Source organism: Plecotus auritus (assembly GCF_963455305.1).
Source record: "Plecotus auritus genome assembly, chromosome: 2".
In the NCBI taxonomy this organism is placed as follows: Eukaryota; Metazoa; Chordata; class Mammalia; order Chiroptera; family Vespertilionidae; genus Plecotus; species Plecotus auritus.
The window spans coordinates 58,513,616-58,538,989 of NC_137771.1; the positions used below are offsets into that span (position 1 = coordinate 58,513,616).

Below are 25,374 nucleotides of genomic sequence, written 5' to 3' on the forward strand. Positions count from 1 at the left end.
ATTAAGTATAAGCATTTTTTGGTGATTATGCTCCTAAAGCTAAGTGTATTTCTTGAAATAGAGAAAAATCAGTAAACCAGGATCTTTAAGTATTTAAGTTACGTATACTTTACTAAGCCTTATGTATTGGGGGGAAATCAAAGATAAATAAGAAACAATCTTTCCTTCTTGGAGCTTATGTGGTAGAAAAAATGAGGCACTTACAGAAATAAATGTAATAAAAGCCAGGCACAGATAAATGGCATAAAAGATTCACAGGGAGATTTAGAACAGAAGGAGCCTTACGTTAGTTCAAGTTTGAAAATGAGACAAAAATTCACATAAAGATATATTTTCAAGGTTTATGTTTCTAAATCCAATACAGGATATCACTACTATCTCTTCATTTCACTGAAAAAATAATTAATGAGAATATCAATTCTTCAATCATGAAATATAATCAAGGTGTCACACTAAAGTGCTATTTTTAGTGGGAACAAACATTAACATAACCAATCACATAGGCATAAGTTATATTTAGCAAATAACTATATGAGTTTTTTGTTAAATTTATACTCAGGAGAAGAGAGAGCCTTTCATTTAGACAGAAGGGATAGGAGCCACAGATACAGTTGGTAGCTGGGTGCCTCTTGGCAGAGAAAAATTATCTATATATATAAAAGCCTAAGTGACCGTTACGACTGAACTACCAGAACGACCGGTCACTATGATGCGCACTGACCACCAGTGGGCAGATGCTCAACACAGGAGCTGCCGCCTGGTGGTCAGTGCACTCCCACAGCCAGCCTCCCCCAGCCGGCCAACCTTCAGCAGTTGCTCCCCCCAGCCGGCAGGCCCCAACTACTTGATCGGGGCTGGGCCCTGGGCTGGGACTGGGAACCGGGAGTGGGTGGCGGCAGACTCGGCCCCTTTCCCAGGCTGGCCAAGGGCCAGCTCCCTCCTGGGGCCAGTGGATAACTTCCTGCAGTTCCCACCCCCACCCCCGTCCTTACTCCCCTGCCGGCAGGCCCCGATCGGCCCTGATCACTGGCCAGGCCTAGGGAGCCCACCCGTGCACGAATTTCGTGCACCGGGCCTCTAATATGTAATATAAGCGATCACTGTGTATCTTAACTGGTTGTTGATGTATCTGTCTCTACTATGAAATCAGAGCTTTGAGAACAGAAGTAGTGTCTTTGCTATTCTCAGGCTCTAGCACAGGGTTTAGAACAGGTACTCAATACTTACCTGTTCTATGAAGAGGCTACAGATTGCCTATAATTAGAAGAAAAAGCCCAATTTCATTCACCATAGTGAATGAAACACATTTAAGTTGAACTGCAGATCAGATGGGGAAATCAGAAATAAATGGAAGAGGAAAATTCTTGGGTCTTTCCTAATATGTCAATTAATTTAACAGCAAATTCTTACCACTACTTTCCATTACAGAATTTCTTACCTCCATGAATACAGAGAAAATCATTATTTGAAATAGGACCAGGTTCAGTAAAGGTCTTAAATTTATTTAGCCACTGTCGAGAAATATAAAACTGAAGGAGACTTGGTTCCATTATGTTCAACAAATTTGATATCCTTCGTCTCTCTTTTTGTGCCTCTTCACTGCTCTTCCTATTAAGAACAATGATTCTTTAAATTCAATGTGCATTTTATTCCATTAGACTGGTAAGTGAATCTTTCCTCTTCATTACTAAACTTTACACATTAATATTGTGAATCTTATTAGATCTTGGAAATTATTCAAGAGAAATATACTGTGTATCAACCCCCAATACTACATTATACAACTCTAGGGGCAATATTGTATCTTAACTACTAGTACTCACATAAACATTTATTAACAAATGTTTGTTAATAAAATCAATCTAAATAGTTAATCTGTTTGCTGTTTCAGTAGCTAGCATTTACTCTTTTATAAAATTGATATTTTTTAGTATAAGATTTATTGTTATAGTAATATCTTATTAGCTCTTTCAGAAGAAAATTTTGTACTTAATTCATACCATCAAGTGCCTAATTATTTTTATTGAAACCAATATTTCTAAAAGAAAATACAGTTGACCACTGAACAACACAGGGAATAAGGGACCCAACACCGCCCTCTCCCACTTCTGTGCATTCAGAAATCCGTGTATAACTTCTGACTTCACAAAAAGTTACTTGTCCCTTGGTACCCATAGAGTATTGGTTCTAGCCTCCCCCGTCGCCGCACCTCCCCCGCAGATAACAAAATCTGTGAATGCTCAAGTTCCCTACATAAAGTAGCATAGCTCAATGCATACAGTCAGCCCTCCACATCCATAGCTCCTAACCTCAGATTAAAAACAATATAGTATTGAAAACAATCCATGTATAAGTAGACCCACAAAGTTCAAATCCATGTTGTTCAAGAGTCAACTTTACCTTTCTTTGCCTCTCAACTAAATGATTTAACATTTTCTTGAAGGATCATTCTGCATGCAACCTTTCACTTTATTTTACTCAGATAATCAAATAAGAGTAAAACAATTTCTAATTTTTACTCAGCAATCCATTTTGAAAATCTTAGAAGTCACTGATAACCTCAAAGTGATAGCCTATCTGTGAGTTACTTCCTTACCTATAAAAAAGAACATAAGCTTCTGCATTTTGTACAGTAGATTCTGAAACTTCAGTAACACTCTGATCGTCAAATTCATACCAGAGCTTATTTAAATTGTTTCGGCAGTAGGCAATATAGTGTCCACCTGAATTTAGGAGGAATAAAAATTTAATCATTTCAGTAATACCAATTAATACAAGAATGGAAAATAAATTACTTTTATATTCCAAGTTCTTGGTGGAGACTGAGATATAGCAAGAACTAGACTTAACTAGAATTTTTTTCCAGTATGCATATATCCTCACCACCACCACTTAAGGAAACATAATAAGGATAGAAAATATAATCTTAAAAAAACCATGATAAAAATGATGTTAAAGTACTTATTATTTAATTGTATACAAAATATAATTTTCCAGTATTTCCAACTTCAGAGTAAAATTATTCAATTTCCTAAATTTTTTGACTTTTTCTTTTGTTTTACTTTAATCCTCACCTAAGGATATTTTTTCCATTGATTTCTAGAGAGAGTTGAAGGGAGGGATGGGAGGGAGAGGAGAGAAAGAGAGAGAAACATCACATCAATTGGTTGCCTCCCACATGCACCTGTACCAGGGCTGGTGAGCCTGCAATGGAGGTATGTTCCCTTGACCAGGAATCGAACTGGCAACCCTTCAGTCTATAGGGCAACACTCCAACCACTGAGCAACCGACCGGGGCTTAACATGTTTTTAATAACCAAAATAAAATAAAAATAAATAATAAAAATCTACTTTTACAATGTTTTCTTTGGTTCAATCAGATCTTACTTAAAAAATCAACTCAGATGTTTACTATTTTTAATATAATCTAAGAACATATGTCAAACCTATATACTTACTACTTGCAGTTCCATGATGACAAATGACTGACAGAAGATCATAGGTAACAATTTGAGCTGGACTATCTTTAGCAAGAAATGGCTGAAGATCCAGGCCTTCCAGTGGAAATGAAACATGGGTACTGATTTTGGTGGAAAACATCAGTTCATGTCTGAATCTTTTGAGATGAATGCATAAAATCTAAAAGAGAAAGGCAACATTAAGATTCTATTGCTTTATATGCTAGATAAAGGAGTCTATTAAATATACGTATTGAATTAAGTGTCAAGGTTAAACATTATCCTGCAATTATGATAACCTCATTCCAGAGGTGTTAAAATGTGGAAATAGTGAAACATGGTACTTACTAAGTTTACAGCTACTGGGTTTTCTAACTTACGCTTTATACCTACAAGAGCCTATGATTAAGCTGTGCTCAACATCGTTTCACTGGTAAGGGCACTTTCTTGCTATGTAACTCAGTATTTTAAAAATAGATAATCCTAATCCTAATAGGACATAAATAGCAACTGGTCAATAGAAACAGTCCATTATTGACCCATGCTAAAAAATTTACTACTAATTCTTTGTGTTCCTGCCAGATAAAATAAATTGAATTATAATAAAGCCCATACCTCAGGAAACTTTTGTACTTTACAAAACTTTACTCCATTCCTCAACCTAAGGTGAGAAAAAGAGAAAAACAATTAAAATAAACCCATTTCCCATAGGAATGGAAAAAAGCTTTAGTACTTTCAAATATTCAATAAACACTTTTAGAAAATGCAGAGACAAAAGACCTCAGACTAAAAATGCTCACTAATGAATTATATGCTATACATGAAAAAATATACACTAATAAAACACTGGAGTCCCTTATTGTATAAAATTATTTAAACTAAGCTATCAGTAATAAAAATGTAGGGAGTTGTGTGATTCTTTGATGAAATTTAATTTTTTGTAAACGAGCAATCAAAACATAAACTCATAGATACAGGGAACAAAATGATGCTTGCCAGATGGGAGGGGAGTTAAGGAGTTGGGTGAAAAAGGTGAGGGGCCAGTTCTGCTCAGTGGTTGAGTGTTGGCCCTAGGACTGAAGGGTCACAGGTTTGATTTCAGTCAAGGGCATGTACCACCTCAGTTGCAGGCTCCATCCTAGTAGGGACACATGCAGGAGGCAACTAATCGATGTATCTCTCTCACATCAATGTTTCTCTCTCACACACTCCTTCCCCTCTCTCTAAAAATCGATGGAAAAATATCCTTGGGTGAGGATTAAAAAAAAAAAAGTACAACTAGAAATTACAAAATAGTCACGGGGATGTGAAGTGTAGCAAAGGGAATATGGTCAATAATATTGTAATAACAACGTATGGAATCACACAGGTACCAACTTATCAGGGTGATCACTATCTAACCATTAGGCTGTACCCTGAAACTAATATAATACTGAATGTCAACTGTAATTTTTTTAAAGAAAAATTAAATTAAAAAAATAAAAGTCCTACTATCTATGGCCTACTTACACTTTTATTACCATCCAACTTACCGCCCTAGCTGGTTTGGCTCAGTGGATAGAGCATTGGCCTGTGGACTGAAGGGTCCCGGGTTCAATTCCAATCAAGGGCACATGCCCAGATTGTGGGCTCAATCCCTATTGGGAGCGTGCAGGAGGCAGCCGGTCAATGATTCTCTCTCATCATTGATGTTTCTTTCTCTCTCTCCCTCTCCCTTCCTCTCTGAAATCAATAAAAATATATTTTTTAAAAAAGAAAGAAAATCCATACTTCGTTTAACTGTATTTCTATTCTGCCATCATACAGCAGGTAACATCAAGGTTGGTATAACCCTCCTGAATTTTACGTAGATTTGAAACTGCATAATTTACAGCCACTTTCACTTCTTGAATTCAGTCTGTTAGCATGGTAATCCAGAAGAGAATATCCCTTATTTATGATGACAAAACTTAATGTAATGAAAATGTATGTTATATATCCCAGTGTCTTTTATAATGTATGTAGAAAGTTTTATGCAAAATTATATACTTATTTTAAATTTCAAAATACACTCTTACATCTTAGATAATTGCATTAAATTTGTTACATTTTTGCTTCCAATTTGTTTTATAAAACAACCAGCCTCTTTATTTTTATTAGGACAAAGTTCACTAGCTTTTATTTTTCTAAATAAAGTGGAATTTTAACTCAATTCAAGTAACCACCACAACAAAATACCATTTAAAATACAGAACATGTTATTAAAAACATTGGCAATAACACTTACTTTTTGCATTTTTCACAACTGTACATATTGTCACCTGAAAATAGAACAAATCTGGTCATTCCTCTCAAATGAAAAGCAAGGTATTTTCTTTTGGTTCAGCAATTCTGCTGAGTCTGCCACATGCTGACCTGGCAGCACATTAACACAAGGCTCATGTTTTTCAGTCTCTGTGCAGGAGTCAGCTCACAATGTATGCCTTGCCTAAAGCACCCTTGACCTCCCTCTTTTCAACCTTGGAAGCCTATCTTAAAGAACATCCTTTCCATTCATTCACTCAACCAAATTTACTGACTGCCCATTACATGACTGCCCACACAAAGTGCTGCACATATAAAAATACTGAGGGATCTTAAATATTATGGAAGGATTCACAGACTAGTTCAGATATATAAGACTTTTATATTGGTTGAATTTCCCCTTCTTTGAATCCCTGAGAAGTTTTAAGACATCTCACATGTCATCTTATCTAGTACTATAGGAAGTAGTATAAATTATTTCAAGGTATGATTTGTGGTATTTATATTTATATCGCCATGGTAGATAATGGCACTGTGGCAATATGGGCAAGTACTACTTAAGCTCCTTAAAACTTAGCTTTTATAAACATTTTATGTTCAGTCCTACTAGTATTTTAGATTACCCACAACAATTTAGCCATAGATAAAAACTGTTTCATATTTCTTACCTTTTAATTCATCTCTAGCGAAGAAGGCAGCAAGACAATCTTGCAAGGTTACTATTGGACCCCAAAACCAGCTAGGGACACATGAGACAACAAACCTGAAACATTATCAATAGAAAAAAAAAAAAGGAAGTGTTCTGCCAGTACAGCAGAAACAGCAGTTTTAACAATCAATCAATTTTTTAAAAAATGCATACAAACCTCTTCACATATTCCATGAAAAAAGCTATCCACCCTTGTGGAGCGTACGCTTCACCACACGATCCTGCTTTGACTATGGAAGTTGGATGACTCGATGAATGCAGCTTAGCAAGGTCTTCCTTGCCAGGAATTGGCAAGGATAGATCTTGAAAGGTCTCCAGGGTTACAGACACCTACAATTGTTTTGTGTTTTAAGAATGGGATGAAAATAATCCAGTTCAAACATTTATGAGAACAGATTTTAGACTGCAAAGATCAAATCAAGTTATGATAAAAACATCAAACTGCTTTATTGTAATAACAACAGCAAAACACTTGCTCTGTACCAAGTGCTGTTCTAAATGTAATCTTCACATAAATCTTCTGAGATAACTACTAACATCACATTACTCGAGGACACTGCGGCATAGAGAAGTACCTCACATCCAGTCACTGTAGTGGGAGGTACAAACTCTTACGCAGTACTGTATTTACATTTGGAAATGACCTCTTCATAATAGTTTTTAAATGTTTTTTAAAAAGTTGTAAAACCTAGCATGTGATTTTTTTAAATAGCTGAAAACATTTCAGGACAAGTCCATTTAAATATTTGGTACCAAATTAGCATACATTAAAATTACTCTATTAGAAGCCCTTAGGTTTTACTTAAGATTTTAACACAATAATTGAAAACTTACTTCTGCATTATTGTTGTTTTATTGGGGGGTGGAGGGGGAGGGAAGTGTCATTTTAATTTCAGTAGTTATATTCATTCCTGCACTGCTCTTAAAGAAAAGCTCAAAGAAACTCAGGGATTTAGAGGTGTTATTAAAGAACTCATGATAATTTTAAAATATGTTCTTATATCTGAATCTGATACTACCTTTATTGTCTGAGCCCCAATCTTAACAAAGGAAAATATTTACAGGCCATATAACCAAATGCAAAAGATACAATCACAGTTCAGTGCCTGTGAGCAGCAACAGTTTCCCAGCATATTAATTTCATCGGCCTTATGAGAATGTGGGTGCTACCAGTTCTCGCTGCTGAGCAACAAATTACCTTTTTATGTGACCAGAGATGAAGAACGGAGTTAATTCTTCCTGTGAATGCATGCCTGTCCAATGATGGGTCAAGACTCATTCTTTAAGAACTATGTTGCTATTATTCCCAAAAAACAATTCTACATCTAGAATCAATTATACTGATGTAAACACAAGAAAAACGTGTGTAATCAGCAGCAGCTCCTTGCTACTGATGAGGAGTTACAGTAAACTTCGCATACCATTTTGCCAGTTTTTTTTAAAACTAGCATTTGACAAAAAAATTCCTGTGTATTATAATTCCTTCATACTCACCCTGTCACAAGTGAGACACTGCACTGAACTAATGATTGTTCCATCAAAAACGTCTGAAATAACACTTCGGTATTTCTTGTGCTGTTTTTTTCTCTTTGGGGATGATGCAGATTGAGCTAGGACTGAGAAATAAGGGTTGAAATATTTTTTTAAAATCAAAGTAGCTCCTTTCTTTAAGCATTTTTCTCTGGAATCTATAATAGTAAAATTTACTATGCTGAAGAAATTTGTCAAAATACTATTGAAGAGCATTGCTTTAAAAAAAGGAGGGAGAAACCAAGTGAAGTAAGAGGGATTCAGTCTCCCCATCTTGACTTCAATCAGAACAGTTTTGCTTTTACTTGTTTGTTTTTTACTCCAAGTAAAGCTATATTTGAAGAAATGATTCTATAATTAAGCTCTGAGAGTTCTTTATATATTCTAAATACAAGTGCTTTGTCAGTTATGTGATTTGCAAATATTGCTTCTCCACCTTATCTTTTATTCATTCTCTTAATAGTGTCTTCTGTTAAGAAAGTTTTTTTTTTCCTTTATGGATCATGCTTCTGATGTCTTTGTCTAACACAACATCATTACAGTTTTTTCCTATGTTTTTTTCTAAGAGTTTACTAGTTTTACATTTTATAATACTGGAACTCTCATTCATAGCTGGTAGGAATGCAAATGATACAGCCGCTCTTGAAAAATATTTCATACGACCTTAAACATAAAACTAACATAAAACCTTATAACCCCACTTCTAGGTGTTTACTCTGGACAAATGAAAACTTATGTTCATAGAGAAACCTATACACAAATGTTTATAGCATTAGTCATAATTGCCAAAAACAGGAAGCAATTCAAATGTCCTTCAATGAGTGAATGAATAAAGAGTAGTTTAGTCAAACAATGAGTGAGTAATAAAAAGGAACTATTCAGACATGCAACATAACTATTATCTCGAATGCATTACACTGAGTGAAATATATCTATTTCAAAAGACTACATACTATATGATTCCATTTATATGATATTCTGGAAAATGCAAAACAATAAGAATGGAGGACAGAGCAACAGAACTAGTGATTAGAAAGGGGTAAGGGGTGGAAGAGTCTGATTACAAGTAGCAGTATAAGGGAATTCTTTGGGATGTTGGAACTGTTCTATATTGTTTGTGGTGGTGGTAACAAGAATCTATTCATGTATTAAAACTCAGGACTCTATACCAAGAGTGAATTCTATTGTAAGTAAATTTGTGCCACACATACAAAAAAAATTTAAATCATGATTGCGTAAAATTATGCTGTCAATTTTAAAGGACAGAATAATATTTCATAATTAATACTTTAAATGGTCAAAACAAAGTAGCCTGAGTAAGTGAAACATCTACCTCTTTTTTGTGTGGATGCCAATCCTGGCCACAAATTGCCTGATTTTGGAGGGCTTGCTGATAAACGTGGATTAACACCTTCATTTGATGGAAGGATCTGTGGTGTAGACAGGTCATTCAAATGGACATCGGTAATATATTCTGTAATATTAAAAATTTGTGTTATTACCTTAAATAGTAAAATTATTCTACCTGTCAAATAATGTTAATTATGTTAAAGGTTTCTTCATTTGAGATTTTGAACACAATCACATTAATAAATGTAGAGTGAAATACTTGATAGACAAAGTGCTAAGGGAAGTAACAGTGATTTCCCCCCTAGGAATACAATTAATGTTTTTAACACATTACTATTGTAGACATTCAGGAAGTGAGCAGTGGAAATATAAAGCCAAAGAGAATCATTATTTGTCCTAATTTATTATTTAAAAAAAGATCTTTAGGACAGGTTTTTTAAAAAATAGCTTTTGGGAGAAACCAAGATAGCGGCATAGGTAATCACCTAAACTGCTGCCTCGCACAACAATTTCAAAACTACAACTAAAAGACAGAACAGACATCATCCAGAACCACAGGAAAGCTGGCTGGGTGGAAATTCTACAACTAGAAGGAAAGAGGAAAGCTCACGGAGAATCAGAGGAGCAGCAAAGGAGGGCTGAGGTACGGAGACGCGTGCAGAGAGGAAGGGCGACTGAGTGCCTGGCTGACTTTCTCTGGCGGGAGGAGGAAGGAAGCCCCCGACTGCACTGAACCCCAGTTCCGAATGCACTGAAACCAAGTTCCGGGCGAAACCCCATGGACCCAGGCTCATACAGGGGGAGTCTGGACTGTCAGGTAGGGAAAGGTACACGGAGACTCAGAGAACCGGGGGAGCCGCGGCGGGTCTGGAGGGGCGCGCGCGCATGCAAGTGCTTGCAGAGAAAGCTGAATGCGGAGGCTGCCGCAGGCATTCCCTAGCGGAAGGGAGTCGGAAGCTCCTGACTGCACTGAACCCTAGTTCCGACTGCACTGAACCCCAGTTCCGGGCGAGCCCCTGGGGACCCACGCTCTTACAGGGGAAATCTGGACTGTCAGGCGGAAACACAGTGGAGTCGTGGAAGGCAGAGGTCTGGAGGCGCGCGCACAAGGGCAGGGCTGATGGGAAGCCCAGACTGTCTGCTCCGCCCTGAGACTCTGCCCCATCCAAGCTGAGCACAGAGGCTTTTGCAATTTTGCAAGTCTAATCCTATAAGGCTGTCTCCAGCACCAAACTTCTCCCAGCATAGACACAGCTGATCCTCACAGCCAACTGGCCTGGAGGTCTATTCCTCCCAGTGACACCAACAACAATCAAGACTTAACTACAACAAGGCTGTACACACAGTCCACAAAGGGGTGCACCAAGAGTGTCCACCTCAGGTTAACTGGGGTGGCCGACCCACTGGGCCATATAGGAAACCCAGCACACAAAGCTACCCTACCAACTCAGGGAAGCAACAAAAATGCAGAGGCAAAGAAACAGATCACAAACGAAAGAAATGGAGGAAAACAAATGACTGGATATAGAATTCAAAACCATGGTTATAATGCTTTTCAAGAATTTCCTAGAAAAGGCCGATAAATTTAGTGAGATCCCGAGGATATGAAAAAGGAACAATTAGAAATTAAACATACACTGACTGAAATAAAAAATATTATACAGAGACCCAACAGCAGACTAGAGGAATGCAAGAATCAAGTCAAAGATTTGAAAAACAAAGAAGCAAAAAACACTCAACTGGAAAAGCAAAAAGAAAAAAGAATCCAAAAAGTTGAAGATAGTGTAAGAAGCCTCTGGGACAACTTCAAGCGTACCAACATCAGAATTATGGGGGTGCCAGAAGAAGACAGAGAGCAAGATACTGAAAACCTATTTGAAGAAATAATGACTGAAAACTTCCCCTACCTGGTGAAAGAAATAGACTTACAAGTCCAGGAAGCGCACAGAACCCCAAACAAGAGGAATCCAAAGAGGACCACACCAAGACACATCATAATTAAAATGCCAAGGGCAAAAGACAAAGAGAGAATATTAAAAGCAGCAAGACAGCCCTGACCGGTTTGGCTCAGTGGATAGAGCGTTGGCCTGCGGACTGAAGGGTCCCAGGTTCGATTCTGGTAAAGGGCATGTACTTTGGTTGCGGGCACATCCCCAGTGGGGGGTGTGCAAGAGGCAGCTGATTGATGTTTCTCTCTCATCGATGTTTCTAACTCTCTGTCCCTCTCCCTTCCTCTCTGTAAAAAATCAATAAAATATATTTTTAAAAAATAAAATAAAAAAATAAAAGCAGCAAGACAAAAACAGTTAATTACCTACAAGGGAGCACCCATACGACTGTCAGCTGATTACTCAACAGAAACTATGCAGGCCAGACGGGAGTGGCAAGAAATATTCAAAGTGATGAATAGCAAGAACCTACAACCAAGATCACTCTACCCAGCAAAGTTATCATTCAGAATGGAAGGTCAGATAAAGAGCTTCACAGATAAGAAAAAGCTAAAGGAGTTCATCACCACCAAACCAGTATTATATGAAATGCTGAAAGGTATTCTTTAAGAAGAGGAAGAAGAAAAAAGTAAAGATAAAAATTATGAACAACAAATACATATGTATCAACAAGTGAACCTAAAAATCAAGTGAATTAAAAATCTGAGGAACAAAATAAACTGGTGAATATAATAGAATTAGAGGCATAGAAAGGGAGTAGACTGATAATTCTTAGGGGGAAAAGGAAGCGGGGGGGCAGGAAGAGACTGGACAAAAATCATACACCTATGGATGAGGACAGTAGGGGGGAGGTAAGGGCAGAGGGTGGAGTGGGAACCGGGTGGAGGGCAGCTATAGGGGGAAAAGGGAGAAACAATTGTAATAATCTGAACAATAAAGATTAAATTTAAAAAATAAAAAAAAAATAAAAAATAGCTTTTAAAACAGTGTGGGGAAAAAAGATTATCTCCCCAAACTAACATAGTAATCAAAATCTAAGAAGAAATTTAGGCGTAAAATCATTATAAATTATTTTATTCTTACTGTGATAAAATAAAATTGACCCCTTTGTCAGGAAAGAACCTTTTTAAATTATAAGTTAAATTATAAATCAAGAAAAAATAAGCTCCATGAGCGCTATGTCGATAATTGCTGTTGGAGTCTCAATACATAACATGCATTCCAGAGTAAGGGACTGTGCTCAATAAGTATTTAAGAAAAGAGAATTGTTCCTACGAGACCCTGAAACAGAACAACTTCAGGGTTTTTTCTGAATAATGCAAAATAAATTACTTTCACATAGCATTTCTCATTATCTCCAGCATGACTAAAAGCAGACTGTATAAATTTGGAGGGAAAGAAGAGAAGAGACTCACTCCTTTCTGAAGGGAATAAAGTTACTATGATCTAGGTCAAGAATTGGCAAATGTTTCCTGTAAAGGGTCAGAGAGTAAATATTTTAGGTTTTGTGTGGCACATATGGTCTTTGTCACATTTTTTAATCGCGTCTTTAAAAAAACGTAAAAGCTCAGATCCCTATTCTAGGTCATCAATTAGTTACTATGTATAAGAACAGCAATAAAGAATGAGTATGTTCCTTAACCAGACTTTTTACAAGGGCTGGACAGCGTCTAAGCTAAGTTTTTCAATGTATTAACTATTCAACTTCTAAACACAGTACACTTCTAAACATAAGGGCAGTATAATTAAGGAGTCTAATTAAAGTTTTCCTGACTAGAAGGCATGTATGCATTATACAGAGGTGAACCACTTACAAAGGAATTTTGGGTTCTTTCAAATACCTAAATAAATTGTTTAGTGGTTCTCACTCTTCAGTAATTTACAGAATAAATTATTTTTGTTACTTGTCTGCCACTTGTTTTAAGATCAGAAAATTTGAACCTCTGATGGTTTAATTTTATGTGCTTTGGAGAACTAAATACCACATTAAGCCAAGATAAGATAACTACTGAAGAAATAAATGTAAAATACAAAGAGATCTAGCTCAACATTTTTCATTTGACCCTTGGCTCTTTCTCAAAGGAACACTGACTAGTATTAGAATATATCATACAAGGCTCATTATAGTTAAAGTCCTACAATAATACAAACACATATACAAAATATTTCAGAGCTGATGAGATTCCAATAACAGCAACCTAAATCTAACAGTGTATATGTTTACAAAACTACAACTGGATTACTTTGTTTTTTTCCCAGGATCTTAACAGAATCTGCTTTAAATGACATAAACTTAACACTCACATACATGCACATACTGCTAAATTCTACTACTTAGAAAGTCCAAACCTAACTATTTAATTCCCCTTTCCTGCAAATTAGTATGGTTGAACAATGCCATATACTACACACAAAATATTAAGCTAAAATTATTAATTATTCTATTTCATTCTTACTATGCTAAATATAAACTGTGAACATTAACATGTAAATTAGAAGTGTTTTGATTTTAGTCACATGCCATGCTAATTTTCCCTCAGTGTACCAATGAAACACTACTATTTTCAAATTATCAAAATTGTCACCTGAAGCTCTGCCATGTATTTGCACTTTAACCGTTTCCTGGTTGTTCAAATCATCTGTTTCAGACACAGAGTCTTTATCTTTATCTAATTCTCCTTCAGAATTTACTTTATTAATCTTATTACACATCTTCTCTTTTTGCCAATCTTTTGACATTTCTGAATTGTTTTCATCATCCTGAATTAACATTGTTGTCTCATTATTATCTTCAGAAAAGCCTCTAGAGCCATTATCATTTTCAGCTTTATCACTGCCACTACAAGATTCACAGGACTGAAAATCTACATCTGACTGGCTCTTGTCTTCTTCCATGGTCTCCTCAGTCGTTATCATTTGAGGATCTTCTTCTACTTCCATGACCTGTTCTTTCAGTTCTTCATGAAGCAGATCCATTAAACATCGAAGGAATTCTTGAGCATCCTAATATAAAAGCAAAATAGATATTACCGCTTCATGAAAAATATGTGTATCCATGTAGAAACTTAAGGAAAAATATACAGAATGTGATTATCAACTAAATGTGTAGCATTATACTGAGGAAATACAACTTCATAGAACATAAGGTACTGGAGGGATGGGAAGCACTAAGTCCTAAAAAGTTATGTAAATGAAACAAAAGTAATTATAAAACTGAAGATGATCTGGAGGGAGGTCAGCTTTTAGTAGTGCTGCTATTTTTTTTTTTTTTTATTTATTGATTTTTTACAGAGAGGAAGGAAGAGTGACAGATAGTCAGAAACATCGATGAGAGAGAAACATCGACCAGCTGCCTCCTGCACACCTCCCACTGGGGATGTGCCCGCAACCAAGTCACATGCCCTTGACCGGAATCGAACCTGGGACCTTTCAGTCCGCAGGCTGACGCTCTATCCACTGAGCCAAACCGGTTTTGGCATTAGTGCTGCTATTTTTAAAAAGTGGAGGAGTAAGGTATAAAGAAAACCTGGATTTGCTTCATGTGACTGTTCAGAAAGATGTCCTAAATTCAAATACTTTAACTTAAAATTAAAGCTTTATCCAATTTTGTACTATATCTTACAGAGAAATCCTTAATCAACCTGAAATACTTATTAAAAATACAAATTTCTAAGCCCCAACTCATATCTATGAAATCACAGTCTCTGGTGATCCGGGAATTTGCACAAGAAAAAATTAACAGGGAATAGGTATTGTTTTGAAAAAGAAAAATGTTAGGGCCAGGTATCAATACTAAAAGATATTATATAAAACTACAATTGAAACTCGCATTAGTACTAATACAAAAAATATATAGGTAAATGAAACAGATTAGGAAGCTCAGAAACAGATCCTATTTTATATATAAACTAGAGGCCCAGTGCATGAAATTTGTGCAAGGTAGGGGGTGTCCCTCAGCCCGGCCTGCATCCTCTCCAATCTGGGACCCCTCAGGGGATGTCATCCTAAACCAGCAGTCAGACATCCCCTGGCCTGATCCCCCTAACTGCTCTCCCCTGCCAGCCTGATCACCCCTAACTGTCTCTGCCTTGGCCCCACCACCATGGCTTTGTCCAGAAGGACATCAGTCTAATTAGCATATTACCCTTTTATTAGTATAGATAGAGGCCTGGTGCATGGGTAGGGGCCAGCTGGTCTGCTCTGAAGGGGGTCCCGGACAAGGGTGGGGGGTTCCCTTGGAGGGCGGGCCAGCCTGAGCAAGGGGCCTGGAGTGGTTTGCAGGCCATCCACACCCCGATCAGGGTGAGGGGCCACCAGGGGTTTGCAGGCCGGCCACGCCCCCATTGGGGTGGGGGTGTCTCTGCTGGGAGCAGAGGCAGCCTGAGCAAAGGGCTGAGGGCTGTTTGCAGGCTGGCCACACCCCCATCGGGATGGGGGTCCCCACTGGGGAGTGGGTGGCCTGGGTGAGGGACCTGGGGAGGTTTGCAGACCGACCAGCCCCCTGATGGGGTGGGGGTGACTGCTGGGGGCAGGGTGGCCTGGGCTGGGCAGCCTGGGCAAGGGCCTGGGGGTGGTTTGCAGGAAGGACATCCGGAAGGTCTCCCGGTCTAATTAGCATATTACTCTTTTATTAATATAGAGATGTAAGCACAAAAAACAATAGAAAGACATTTTTTAAATCGTATTTTATAAGTCTTAAATTTACAGTTTGGTACCTTGTTAGCTACTTGTGAAAAACAAAATTTAGGTCATATTGTAATATGAAATAAATAATATGTATTGAAAAATTACATTTTTGAAAAATGAAAGCATACAATATAGAAAGCATAGATGAAAATTTATCTCTGATGTAGAACTTTTCAAAGTTAAAAGCACTAGAATTATTGACATACTAGTGGCCTGGTGCACGGATTCGTGCACATTGAAAGGAAATTAATTAGAAGAAATATTTTAATATCGCTATTCACCCTTTCTCTATAATAGAAGTGTCAGAGATGAAAGAAAATTAGTAAAATGTATATGAAAATAATATATGAATTAATAAACAATAACATGATATAACAAAGACATGATATAAAAACAAAAACATGATATAAAAACAACATTGATAAAAACAATGACTGATAAAGTGATTAAACTTATTCCAATGTCTCACTGTATACCACATTAAGAGTAAAAATTCTTTCTGAGTGCTTCACTAATTCCCCTTGTGATGAAGTATTTACAATTTTAACTTTAACGTCACACGCTCTCTGAACTCGAGAGAAAGCAACATATAACTGACCATGTTCGAAAACAAGTTCAGGTGGGAATATTCCTACTCTGTCTAGATTGGTGCCAGCGAGAGCTTTATATGTATCACGCATATGTGAGTCAACATTTTTAAATTGCCAGTGTGTGTCACATGTACCGGCCGGTCAGTCGGTCAGACCGATGGATGGTCAGTCACTTAGCCTTTTATATATATAGGTTTACCCACCCCAAAACTCAAAATTTCTAGGAATATAGAAAATTAAGATAAGGGTAAAAAATATAAGCAGAAAATAAGATAAAAGATTATTATTGTTAAATACAGGCATGAGAGAAAAGTAATAAAAAAATAAATGAACAGCCCTGACTGGTTTGGCTCAATGGATAGAGCGTCGGCCTGCGGACTGAAAGGTCCCGGGTTCGATTCCAGTCGAGGGCATGTACCTTGGTTGCAGGCACATCCCCAGTAGGAGGTGTGCAGGAGGCAGCTGATCGATGTTTCTCTCTCATCGATGTTTCTGACTTTCTATCCCTCTCCCTTCCTCTCTGTAAAAAATCAATAAAATATATTTAAAAAAATAAATAAATAAATAAATGAACAAATGAATTATATAGAAAGAAATACAAATGACCACATAATAGCATAATACATAATGGCATGTTGCAAATTTATTAAAGATGAATATTATGAAAAAGCAATGAAGACTTACCTGCTGAGAATACCCTCGAAAAGTTGGATTTACAGTTTTAATTCCTTGAAACAGATTAGTAGGCACAACAGAACCTGGCCTAAGGAACAAAACATTTTTAATGAGAAATTTGTGATGTTTTGTTTATTTAGAATTTAACAATCAAGAATTAAAGGTATTAAATTGAAAAGTGTTTGTATTTCAAAAAAATCATTCAAAATTGCCCAGTATTATGTTCCAAAGGCTTGTCAGATAGCTTATTGCTGATATTTAGGCTATATTTTATTGTTCTCTTCCCAAATGAAATTATCATACTCTACTATATAATGTTTTAAAAATAGTGAATTATTTAAAAATTTTATTTACTTAAAATTTCTGGGGTAATTAAGGTAAGTGTACCTAGTATACTATCTAACTAAAAATTTAAAACCAGACATTAAATACCCATGAAAACAAATGAAAAGTAAACCAATATATGAGATTTAAATCCTTAGAAGTCTGTGCTATGACATTTAAGGCTTACATATAAGTCTTTTATCCATTTTGAGTTTACTCTTGTGTATGGTCTAAGTTGATGGTCTAGTTTCATTTTTTTGCATGTATCTGGCCAATTTTTCCAATGCCATTTATCGAAGAGACTGTCTTTATTCCATTGTATGCTCTTGCCTCCTTTGTCAAATATTAATTGACCATATTGGTATGGGTTAATTCTGGGGTCTCTGTTCCATTCCATTGGTCTATATGCCTGTTCTTGTGCCAGTAACAGACTATTTTGATTACAATAGCTTTGTAGTATAGTTTGATATCTCGTATTGTGATCCTTCCAACTTTGTTCTTCTTTCTCAAGATTGCTGACATTATTCATGGTATTTTTTGGTTCCATATAAATTTTTGGGATATTGTTTTAGATCTGTGAAATATGCCATTGGTCTTTTAATAGCATTGCATTGAATCTGTAGATTGCTCTGGGTAGTAGGGACATTTTAATGATGTTAATTCTTCCAATCCATGTACATGGTATATGTTTCCACTTGTTTGTATCTTCTTCAATTCCATTTTTCAATGTCCTATAGTTTTCTGAGTACAGGTCTTTTTCCTCCTTTGTCAAGTTTATTCCTAAGTATCTTATTTTTTTGTTGTTGCAATGGTAAATGGGATTGTTTTTTCAGTTTCTCTTTCTGAAAGTTCATTATTGGTGTATAAAAATGCCATCACTGGTTGATTCTTGCATGTGCCCTGACTGGAAATCGAATCTGCAACCTTGGCATATTGGGATCATGCTCTAACCAACTGAGCAGGATATTCATTTAAAAACAATAAAGAGCCCTAGCTGGTATGGCTCAGTGGATAGAGTGTCGACCTGCGAACTGAAGGGTCCTGGTCAAGGGCACATGCCCCAGTTGCAGGTTCGATCCCCAGTAGGGGCGTGGAAGAGGCAGCCGATCAATGATTCTCTCTCATCATTGATGTTTCTATCTCTCTCTCCCTCACCATTCCTCTCTGAAATCAATAAAAATATATTTAAAAAATAATTTTTAAAATAAAAACATAATAAAGAAAAGAAATATATTAAGTACATACCTGCTTTTATGCCACAGTTCCGTCATCAGTTTGAGATAACTTTTACAAATGGCTGGTTTCTTATCTGTTCGAACTAATCCTCCACAATCAAGAAAAAACTGTGTCAAAGGTGGGCTGATTTAAAGAAAACGAAATATATGTTAGAGGGTAATCAAGCTTAATACTGATTACTTTCTCGTCAATTAACTGACAGTACACAGAACCCTCTATCTATTATTGCTTTGTTCTTGTTTATAACTTCACATTTATTTCTTCATATTTTTGCTCAAACCAGATTTGATTCCACCATATCAGAGTCTTCAAAGCTGTCAGACCCAGTTAATACCTTTCACTTTGCTTTCAGTAGCATGTCACAAGTGGCTTATACCTCATTCTTGAGCAACCCTTCTCTTGACCAATGTAATGTATCTTTCTTCTTTACCTCTCTGACAATTCTTTTTCCTCTTTATTGTTCTTTCTGCTCTTACTAGATATCTAAATATCAGGGTTCCTCAGGACTTGATCCTATAACTTTTCCTCTCTTCCCTACAAACACTTTCCCTGGGTAATCTTAAATTTTCACACATATGCAATGACAGTCAAATTTACAAAAATGAAACAGCTCATCTAAACTCCAGAGTTACAACAAATACCCAAACATATGGCTGTCTTGGGCATCCCAAATTTAACATGCTCAAAATTTAACTTTTAAGTTAATCAGCTTCCTCTAAGCTTCTACAGCCCAGTAAGTGTTACTGCATCCAATGGCTCAGGTTACCAATTTATAAGGCAATGAACTTGATTAACTTGAGGGAACCTCCGAAAATTTATTCACTTACAGGAAACTGTCTGGGCAAAGGACCAAATCCTGGCCTGCAATAAATGAGCTACCATAAAAAGATATTCCATGTAAGTGGAACCAAAAGAAAACATGGGTAACTATACTTATATTAGACAAAATAGACTTTATCTCAAAAACTGTAACAAGAGAAAAAGAAGGTCATTCTGTAATGATAAAGGTGTCAATTCATCAAGAGGGTATCATTTGTAAATATGTATGTACCCAATATAGGAGCAACTAAATATATAGAGCAAATAGTAACAGATCTGAAGGGAGAAATAGACAGCAGTAGAATAATAGTAGAGGACTTCAATACTCCCATTTTCAACAACGGACAGGTCATCCAGTCAGAAAAATCAACAAGGAAACATTGGACTTAAGCTACACATAACCCCAGATGGCCCTAACAGACACATACAGAACATTCCATCCAACCCAGTTTCTTGCTTACCCTATCTTGACAGTTACCAACAAAAAAAGAAAATAACTTTTCAGGACTATTAACATATTTCATTTTAGTTAATTCATATAACTTTCTAAATGGGGCATTTCAGAAAATGGGAGAAAAAGAAACGATGTGTTGAGGGGAGCAAGGAAAGAAGTACAGGTAGGGATTTATAGAATTCTGTTGGCTAGGGGAATTCAATAGAATTGTTAACTCTTTCCCATATTACTATTAATGTGTATCTATTTTTAACCCCTTTTTTTTCATAATACAGAAGCATAGTTTTCTGCTCAGAGTAACTTTAAAAAACTATACAAACCAAACAAAATTAATTTCTCTACTTACCAATTAGAAAGAGCCTGCAAAGCTGCATTCATATAACAAGTATTGCCAATATTTTTCAAACCTGTAAGACCTAGCAAGACGAAGTATAAGCTATGTATCATTCAATGATGCAATGACTCAATAATTTTATGTGTTTACTGAATATGTAACTATGTATGATAGTTATTATGGATCCCAAACTACGTGAAGAAAAGACAAAATACATTATGGAAATACAAAATAACAGCCTGAACAACTCAGAGAAGTCAGACTTATACCAAAATGTTAATTTTCAGATAGTTATTTAAATATACACTTATGTAAAGGATTAAAATTCCCTTATATCAACTACAAAACAAAATTTTTTGCTCAATTATATATAGTTTAGACTAAAAACTGTAGGCTTTGGTAAAGTGATGCCAGAGAAATCAAGCATCACTTGAAGTTGTCAGTTTGCTTTTTTTTGCAAATACAATTTTACTAGGCCAAATTTCAAAATTCTTTTATTTTTATTTTTTAATTTTATCTTTATTATTGAAGGTATTACAGATGTCCCCTTTTTTTCTCCCACTGACCCCCTCCACACTGCTCCCACCCTTTCCCCAGGCCTTCACCACCCTACTGTCTGTGTCCATGGGAGTTATGCATACTATATGCATATAAATTTTGATTAATCTCTTCCTGCCACACCCTCTTCTCCTTCCCTCTGAAATACATCAGACCATTGAATGCTTCAATATCTCTGGTTCTATTTTGTTCGTAAGTTTATTTTGTTCATTAGATTCCACATATAAGTAAGATCATGCAATACTTCTCTTTCTCTGTCTGGCTTATTTCACTTAGCATAATACTCTCCAGGTCCCTACATGCTGTCTCAAAATGTAATAATTTTTTTACTCCGGCATAGTATTCCATTGTGTATATGTACCATAGTTTTTTTAACCATTCATCTACTGATGAGCACTTGGGCTGTTTACAGACCTTCGCTATTGTAAATAACGCTGCTCTGAACATAGAGATGCATATATTCTTTCTGATTGGTGTTTCAGACTTCTTAGGATACATTCCTAGAAGTAGGATCACTGGGTCAAATGGCAGTTTCATTTTTAGTTTTTTGAGGAATCTCCACAGTTTTCCATAGTGGCTGTACCAGTCTGCATTCCCACCAACAGTGTACTAGGGTTCCTTTTTCTCCACACCCTCGCCAGCATCTGTTGTTTGTTGCTGATAGCTATTCTGGCAGGTGTGAGGTGGTACCTCATTTAATTTGCATCTCTCTGATGATTAGTCACATTGAGAATTTTTTCATTAGTCTTTTGGCTTTTTATATGCCCTCTTTGAAGAAGTGTCTATTTAGATCTTCTGCCCATTTTTTTAAAAATTTTATTTTTATTGATTTCAGAGAGGGAGAGAGAGGAACATCAATGATGAAAGAGAATCATTGATTGGCTGCCTCCTGCACACCCGCTTCTAGTATTGAGCCCACAACCCAGGCATGTGCCCTGACCTGGAATCTAGTCTTGAACTCCTGGTTCATAGGTCAACACTTAACCCCAGAGACACACCGGCTGGGCTTCTTTTTATTTTTTTTATTTTTATTTTTTAAATATATTTTATTGATTTTTTTTACAGAGAGAAAGCGAGAGGGACAGAGAGCTAGAAACATCATGAGAGAGAAACATCAATCAGCTGCCTCCTGCACACCTCCCACTGGGGATGTGCCCGCAACCAAGGTACATGCCTTTGACCGGAATCGAACCCAGGACCCTTCAGTCCACAGGCCGACGCTCTATCCACTGAGCCAAACCGGTTTCGGCTGGGCTTCTTTTTAAATGAATTGCTTGTCTTTTTTTTTGTTGAGTTGTATGAGTACTTTATATATTTTGGAAATTAATCCCTTATCAGATGTATCATTGACAAATATGTTCTCCTATGTAATAGGCTCTCGTTATTTTGTTGATGGTTTCTTTTGTTGTGCAGAAGCTTTTTAGTTTGATGTAGTCACATGTTTATTTTTTCCCTTTGTTTCTTTTGCCCTAAGTGAAGTATCTGTGAAAATTCTGCTACATGAGATATCTGATATTTTGCTACCAATGTTTTTGTCTAGGATTTTTATGGTTTCACGACTTACATCTAAGTCTTTTATCCATTTTGAGTTTATTCTTGTGTATGGCGTAAGTAGGTGGTCTTTTTTTTTTATGTACCTGTCCAATTTTCCCAACACCATTTATTGAAGAGAATGTCTTGACTGCATTGTATGCTTTTGCCTCCACTGTCAAATATTAATTGAGCATAATGGCTTGCATCGATTTCTGGGTTCTCCGTTCTGTTCCTCTGATCTATATGTCTGTTCTTGTGCCAGTACCAGCCAGTTTTTATTACAGTAGCTTTGTAGTATAACTTGATATCCGATATTGTGATCCCTCCAACTTTGTTCTTCTTTCTCAGGATTGCTGTGGCTATTGGTGGTCTTTTTTTGATTTCATAAAAATTTTTGGAGTGTTTGTTCTAGATTTGTGAAATATACCATTGGTATTTTCATGGGGATTGCACTGACCTATAGATTGCTTTGGGTAGTATGGATACTTTAATGATGTTGATTCTACCAATCCATGAACAAGATATATTCTTCCACTTGTTTATATATTTTTCTGTATCTTTTTCAACATCCTGGTAGTTTGCTGAGTATAGTCTTTTACCTTCTTGGTTAAGTTTATTCTTAAGTATATTAATTTTTTTTTTGTAGCAATGGTAAATAGGATTGTTTTTTTAGTTTCTCTTTCTAAGAGATCATTATTGATGTATAAAAATGCCATCAATTTCTGGGTGTTAATTTTGTATCCTGCTACATTGCCAAATTCATTTGTTAAATCTAGTTTAAATCTAGTAGTTTTTTGGTGGAATTCTTACGGGATTCTATATATAATATCATGTCATCAAAAATAATGACAATTTCCTAGGAATAAACTTAACTAAGAAGGTAAAAGACCTGTACTTGGAAAACAACAGGATGTTGAAAAAAGAGATAGAGGAAGACATAAACAAATGTAAGAATATACTGTGTTCATGGATTGGTAGACTCAACATCATTAAAATATCCATACTACCCAAAGCAATCTATAGATTCAATGCAATGCCCATGAAAACACCAATGGCATATTTCACAGACCTAGAACAAACTCTCCAAAAATTCATATGGAGTAAAAAAAGACCCCACATAGCTGCAACAATCCAGAGAAAAAAGAACAAAGTAGGAGGGATCTCAATACCAGATATCAAGCTGTATTATAAAGCCACCATTCTCAAAACTACCTCATACTGGTACAAGAACAGACATATAGACCAATGGGACAGAAAAGAGAACCCAGAAATCGACCCAAGCCACTATGTTCAATTAATATTCAACAAAGGAGGCATGAACATACAATAGAGTCAAGACAGTCTCTTCAAAAATGGTGTTAGGAAAATTGGATAGATATATGCAAAAAAATGAAACTAGACCACCACCTTACACCATACACAAAAACAAACTCAAAATGGATAAACATAAGACGGGAAACCATAAAAATACTAGAGGAATCCACAGGCAGCAAAATCTCAGACATATGCTGAAGCAATTTCTTCACTGATACTGCTCCTAGGGCAATGGAAACTAAGGAGAAAAATAAACAAATAAGACTACATCAAAATAAAAAGGTTTTACACAGCAAAAGAAACCATCAACAAAAAAACAAGAAAGCCCACTGCATGAGAAAACGTATTTGCCAATGTTATCACCGATCAGGGTTTAATCTCCAACATTTACAGGGAACTCATACAACTTAACAAAAGGAAGATAAACAACCCCATCAAAAAATGGGCAACGGCGGGGTGGGGGGGGGGGGAAGAAACCAAGATGGGGGCATAGGTAAACACCTAAACTGCTGCCTCACACAGCAATTTCAAAACTACAACTAAAAGACAAAACGTCTGTCACCAAGAACCACGGGAAAGCTGGCTGAGTGGAAGTTCTACAACTAGAAGGAAGAGAAAACAGCATTGAGACATGCACAAGCGCTGAAAAGCTGAGGTACAGAGGCGCACGAATCGGGCTGGCAGCGGGTGTCTGGGTGCTTCTTTCAACCCAAAGGAAGACAAGCTCCCGATTACTCTGAACTCCAGTTTCTGGGGAGACACTGGGGACCCAAACTCCTATGGGGAAAAGCTGGACTGTCTACCATCGGGTCGGAAAGCGAGGGTGACTTTCTTGCAGAGATGCGCCCAGCAATCATTGTTTACTGCACTGGGGCACTGGGCGCGGGATGCGGGGACTGGGAAACGCGGAAACGCAGAGATGGCTGACTGGCAGCCATCGCTGTTTGCCACGCCCTAGCCTAGTGACGCCCTGAGACCCTGCCCTGCACAATCTACAAACCCACCCAAGCTCCTCGCAGCGGCTTTTGCATATAAATGGCCTGCCTGATCGCAGCTTAACCTAACAAACTGCAGCTCTGGTCAGACAGCTCCAAAACCTCCAAACCCCAAGCAAAGAGGAGAAAATTGTAGTTCTCGCTGTACCTCCTGCTGGGTGGCCTCAGTCAGTAGCTGACCAGCACCTCATTGGAGATCCAGAACCCAGTGTACCTAGTGGTCAGTGTGAGACACCAGATTTCAACTACTCACATCCATAAGTGACACATTCAAGAGGCAGACTCGGTGAGCACTAAAGCCCCACTGAAGCAAGTCCTGCCCCCTAAGCGTGTCTCCAGCGCAGCAGTTCTTCCATTATAGACACTGCGGGTCCTCACAGCCAATTGGCCTGGAGGTCAATTCCTCCCAGTGACACCAACAACAATCAAGACTTAACTACACCAAGGCCATACACACAGTCCACAAAGGGGTGCACCAAGAGTGTCCACCTCAGGTAACTGGGAAGCCGACCCACTGGCCCATATAGGACACCTAGCACACAAAGCCACCCTACCAACTCAGGGAAGCAGCAAAAAT

At 37.1% G+C, this 25,374-nt stretch overlaps 1 protein-coding gene across 8 annotated transcripts in view; it reads right to left on the reverse strand.

Moving 5' to 3' along the window:
- USP33 (ubiquitin specific peptidase 33) overlaps window positions 1–25,374 on the reverse strand; it is a 72,162-nt gene that overhangs the window by 8,826 nt on the left and 37,962 nt on the right. For 5 of the 8 annotated variants that reach the window (XM_080658086.1, XM_080658082.1, XM_080658087.1 and 2 more), the window contains 13 exons: window positions 20,410–20,479; window positions 18,800–18,913; window positions 17,240–17,318; window positions 13,865–14,282; window positions 9,314–9,454; window positions 7,945–8,066; window positions 6,608–6,780; window positions 6,410–6,504; window positions 5,725–5,758; window positions 4,074–4,119; window positions 3,459–3,639; window positions 2,597–2,723; window positions 1,439–1,608 (listed from right to left, as the gene is read on the reverse strand). In XM_080658086.1, the coding sequence (XP_080514212.1) occupies window positions 1,439–1,608; window positions 2,597–2,723; window positions 3,459–3,639; window positions 4,074–4,119; window positions 5,725–5,758; window positions 6,410–6,504; window positions 6,608–6,780; window positions 7,945–8,066; window positions 9,314–9,454; window positions 13,865–14,282; window positions 17,240–17,318; window positions 18,800–18,913; window positions 20,410–20,479 (1,770 nt within the window). The remainder of the gene's footprint in view (window positions 1–1,438; window positions 1,609–2,596; window positions 2,724–3,458; window positions 3,640–4,073; window positions 4,120–5,724; window positions 5,759–6,409; window positions 6,505–6,607; window positions 6,781–7,944; window positions 8,067–9,313; window positions 9,455–13,864; window positions 14,283–17,239; window positions 17,319–18,799; window positions 18,914–20,409; window positions 20,480–25,374) is intronic. The other 3 variants (XM_080658088.1, XM_080658084.1, XM_080658083.1) reach the window with 1 other exon arrangement.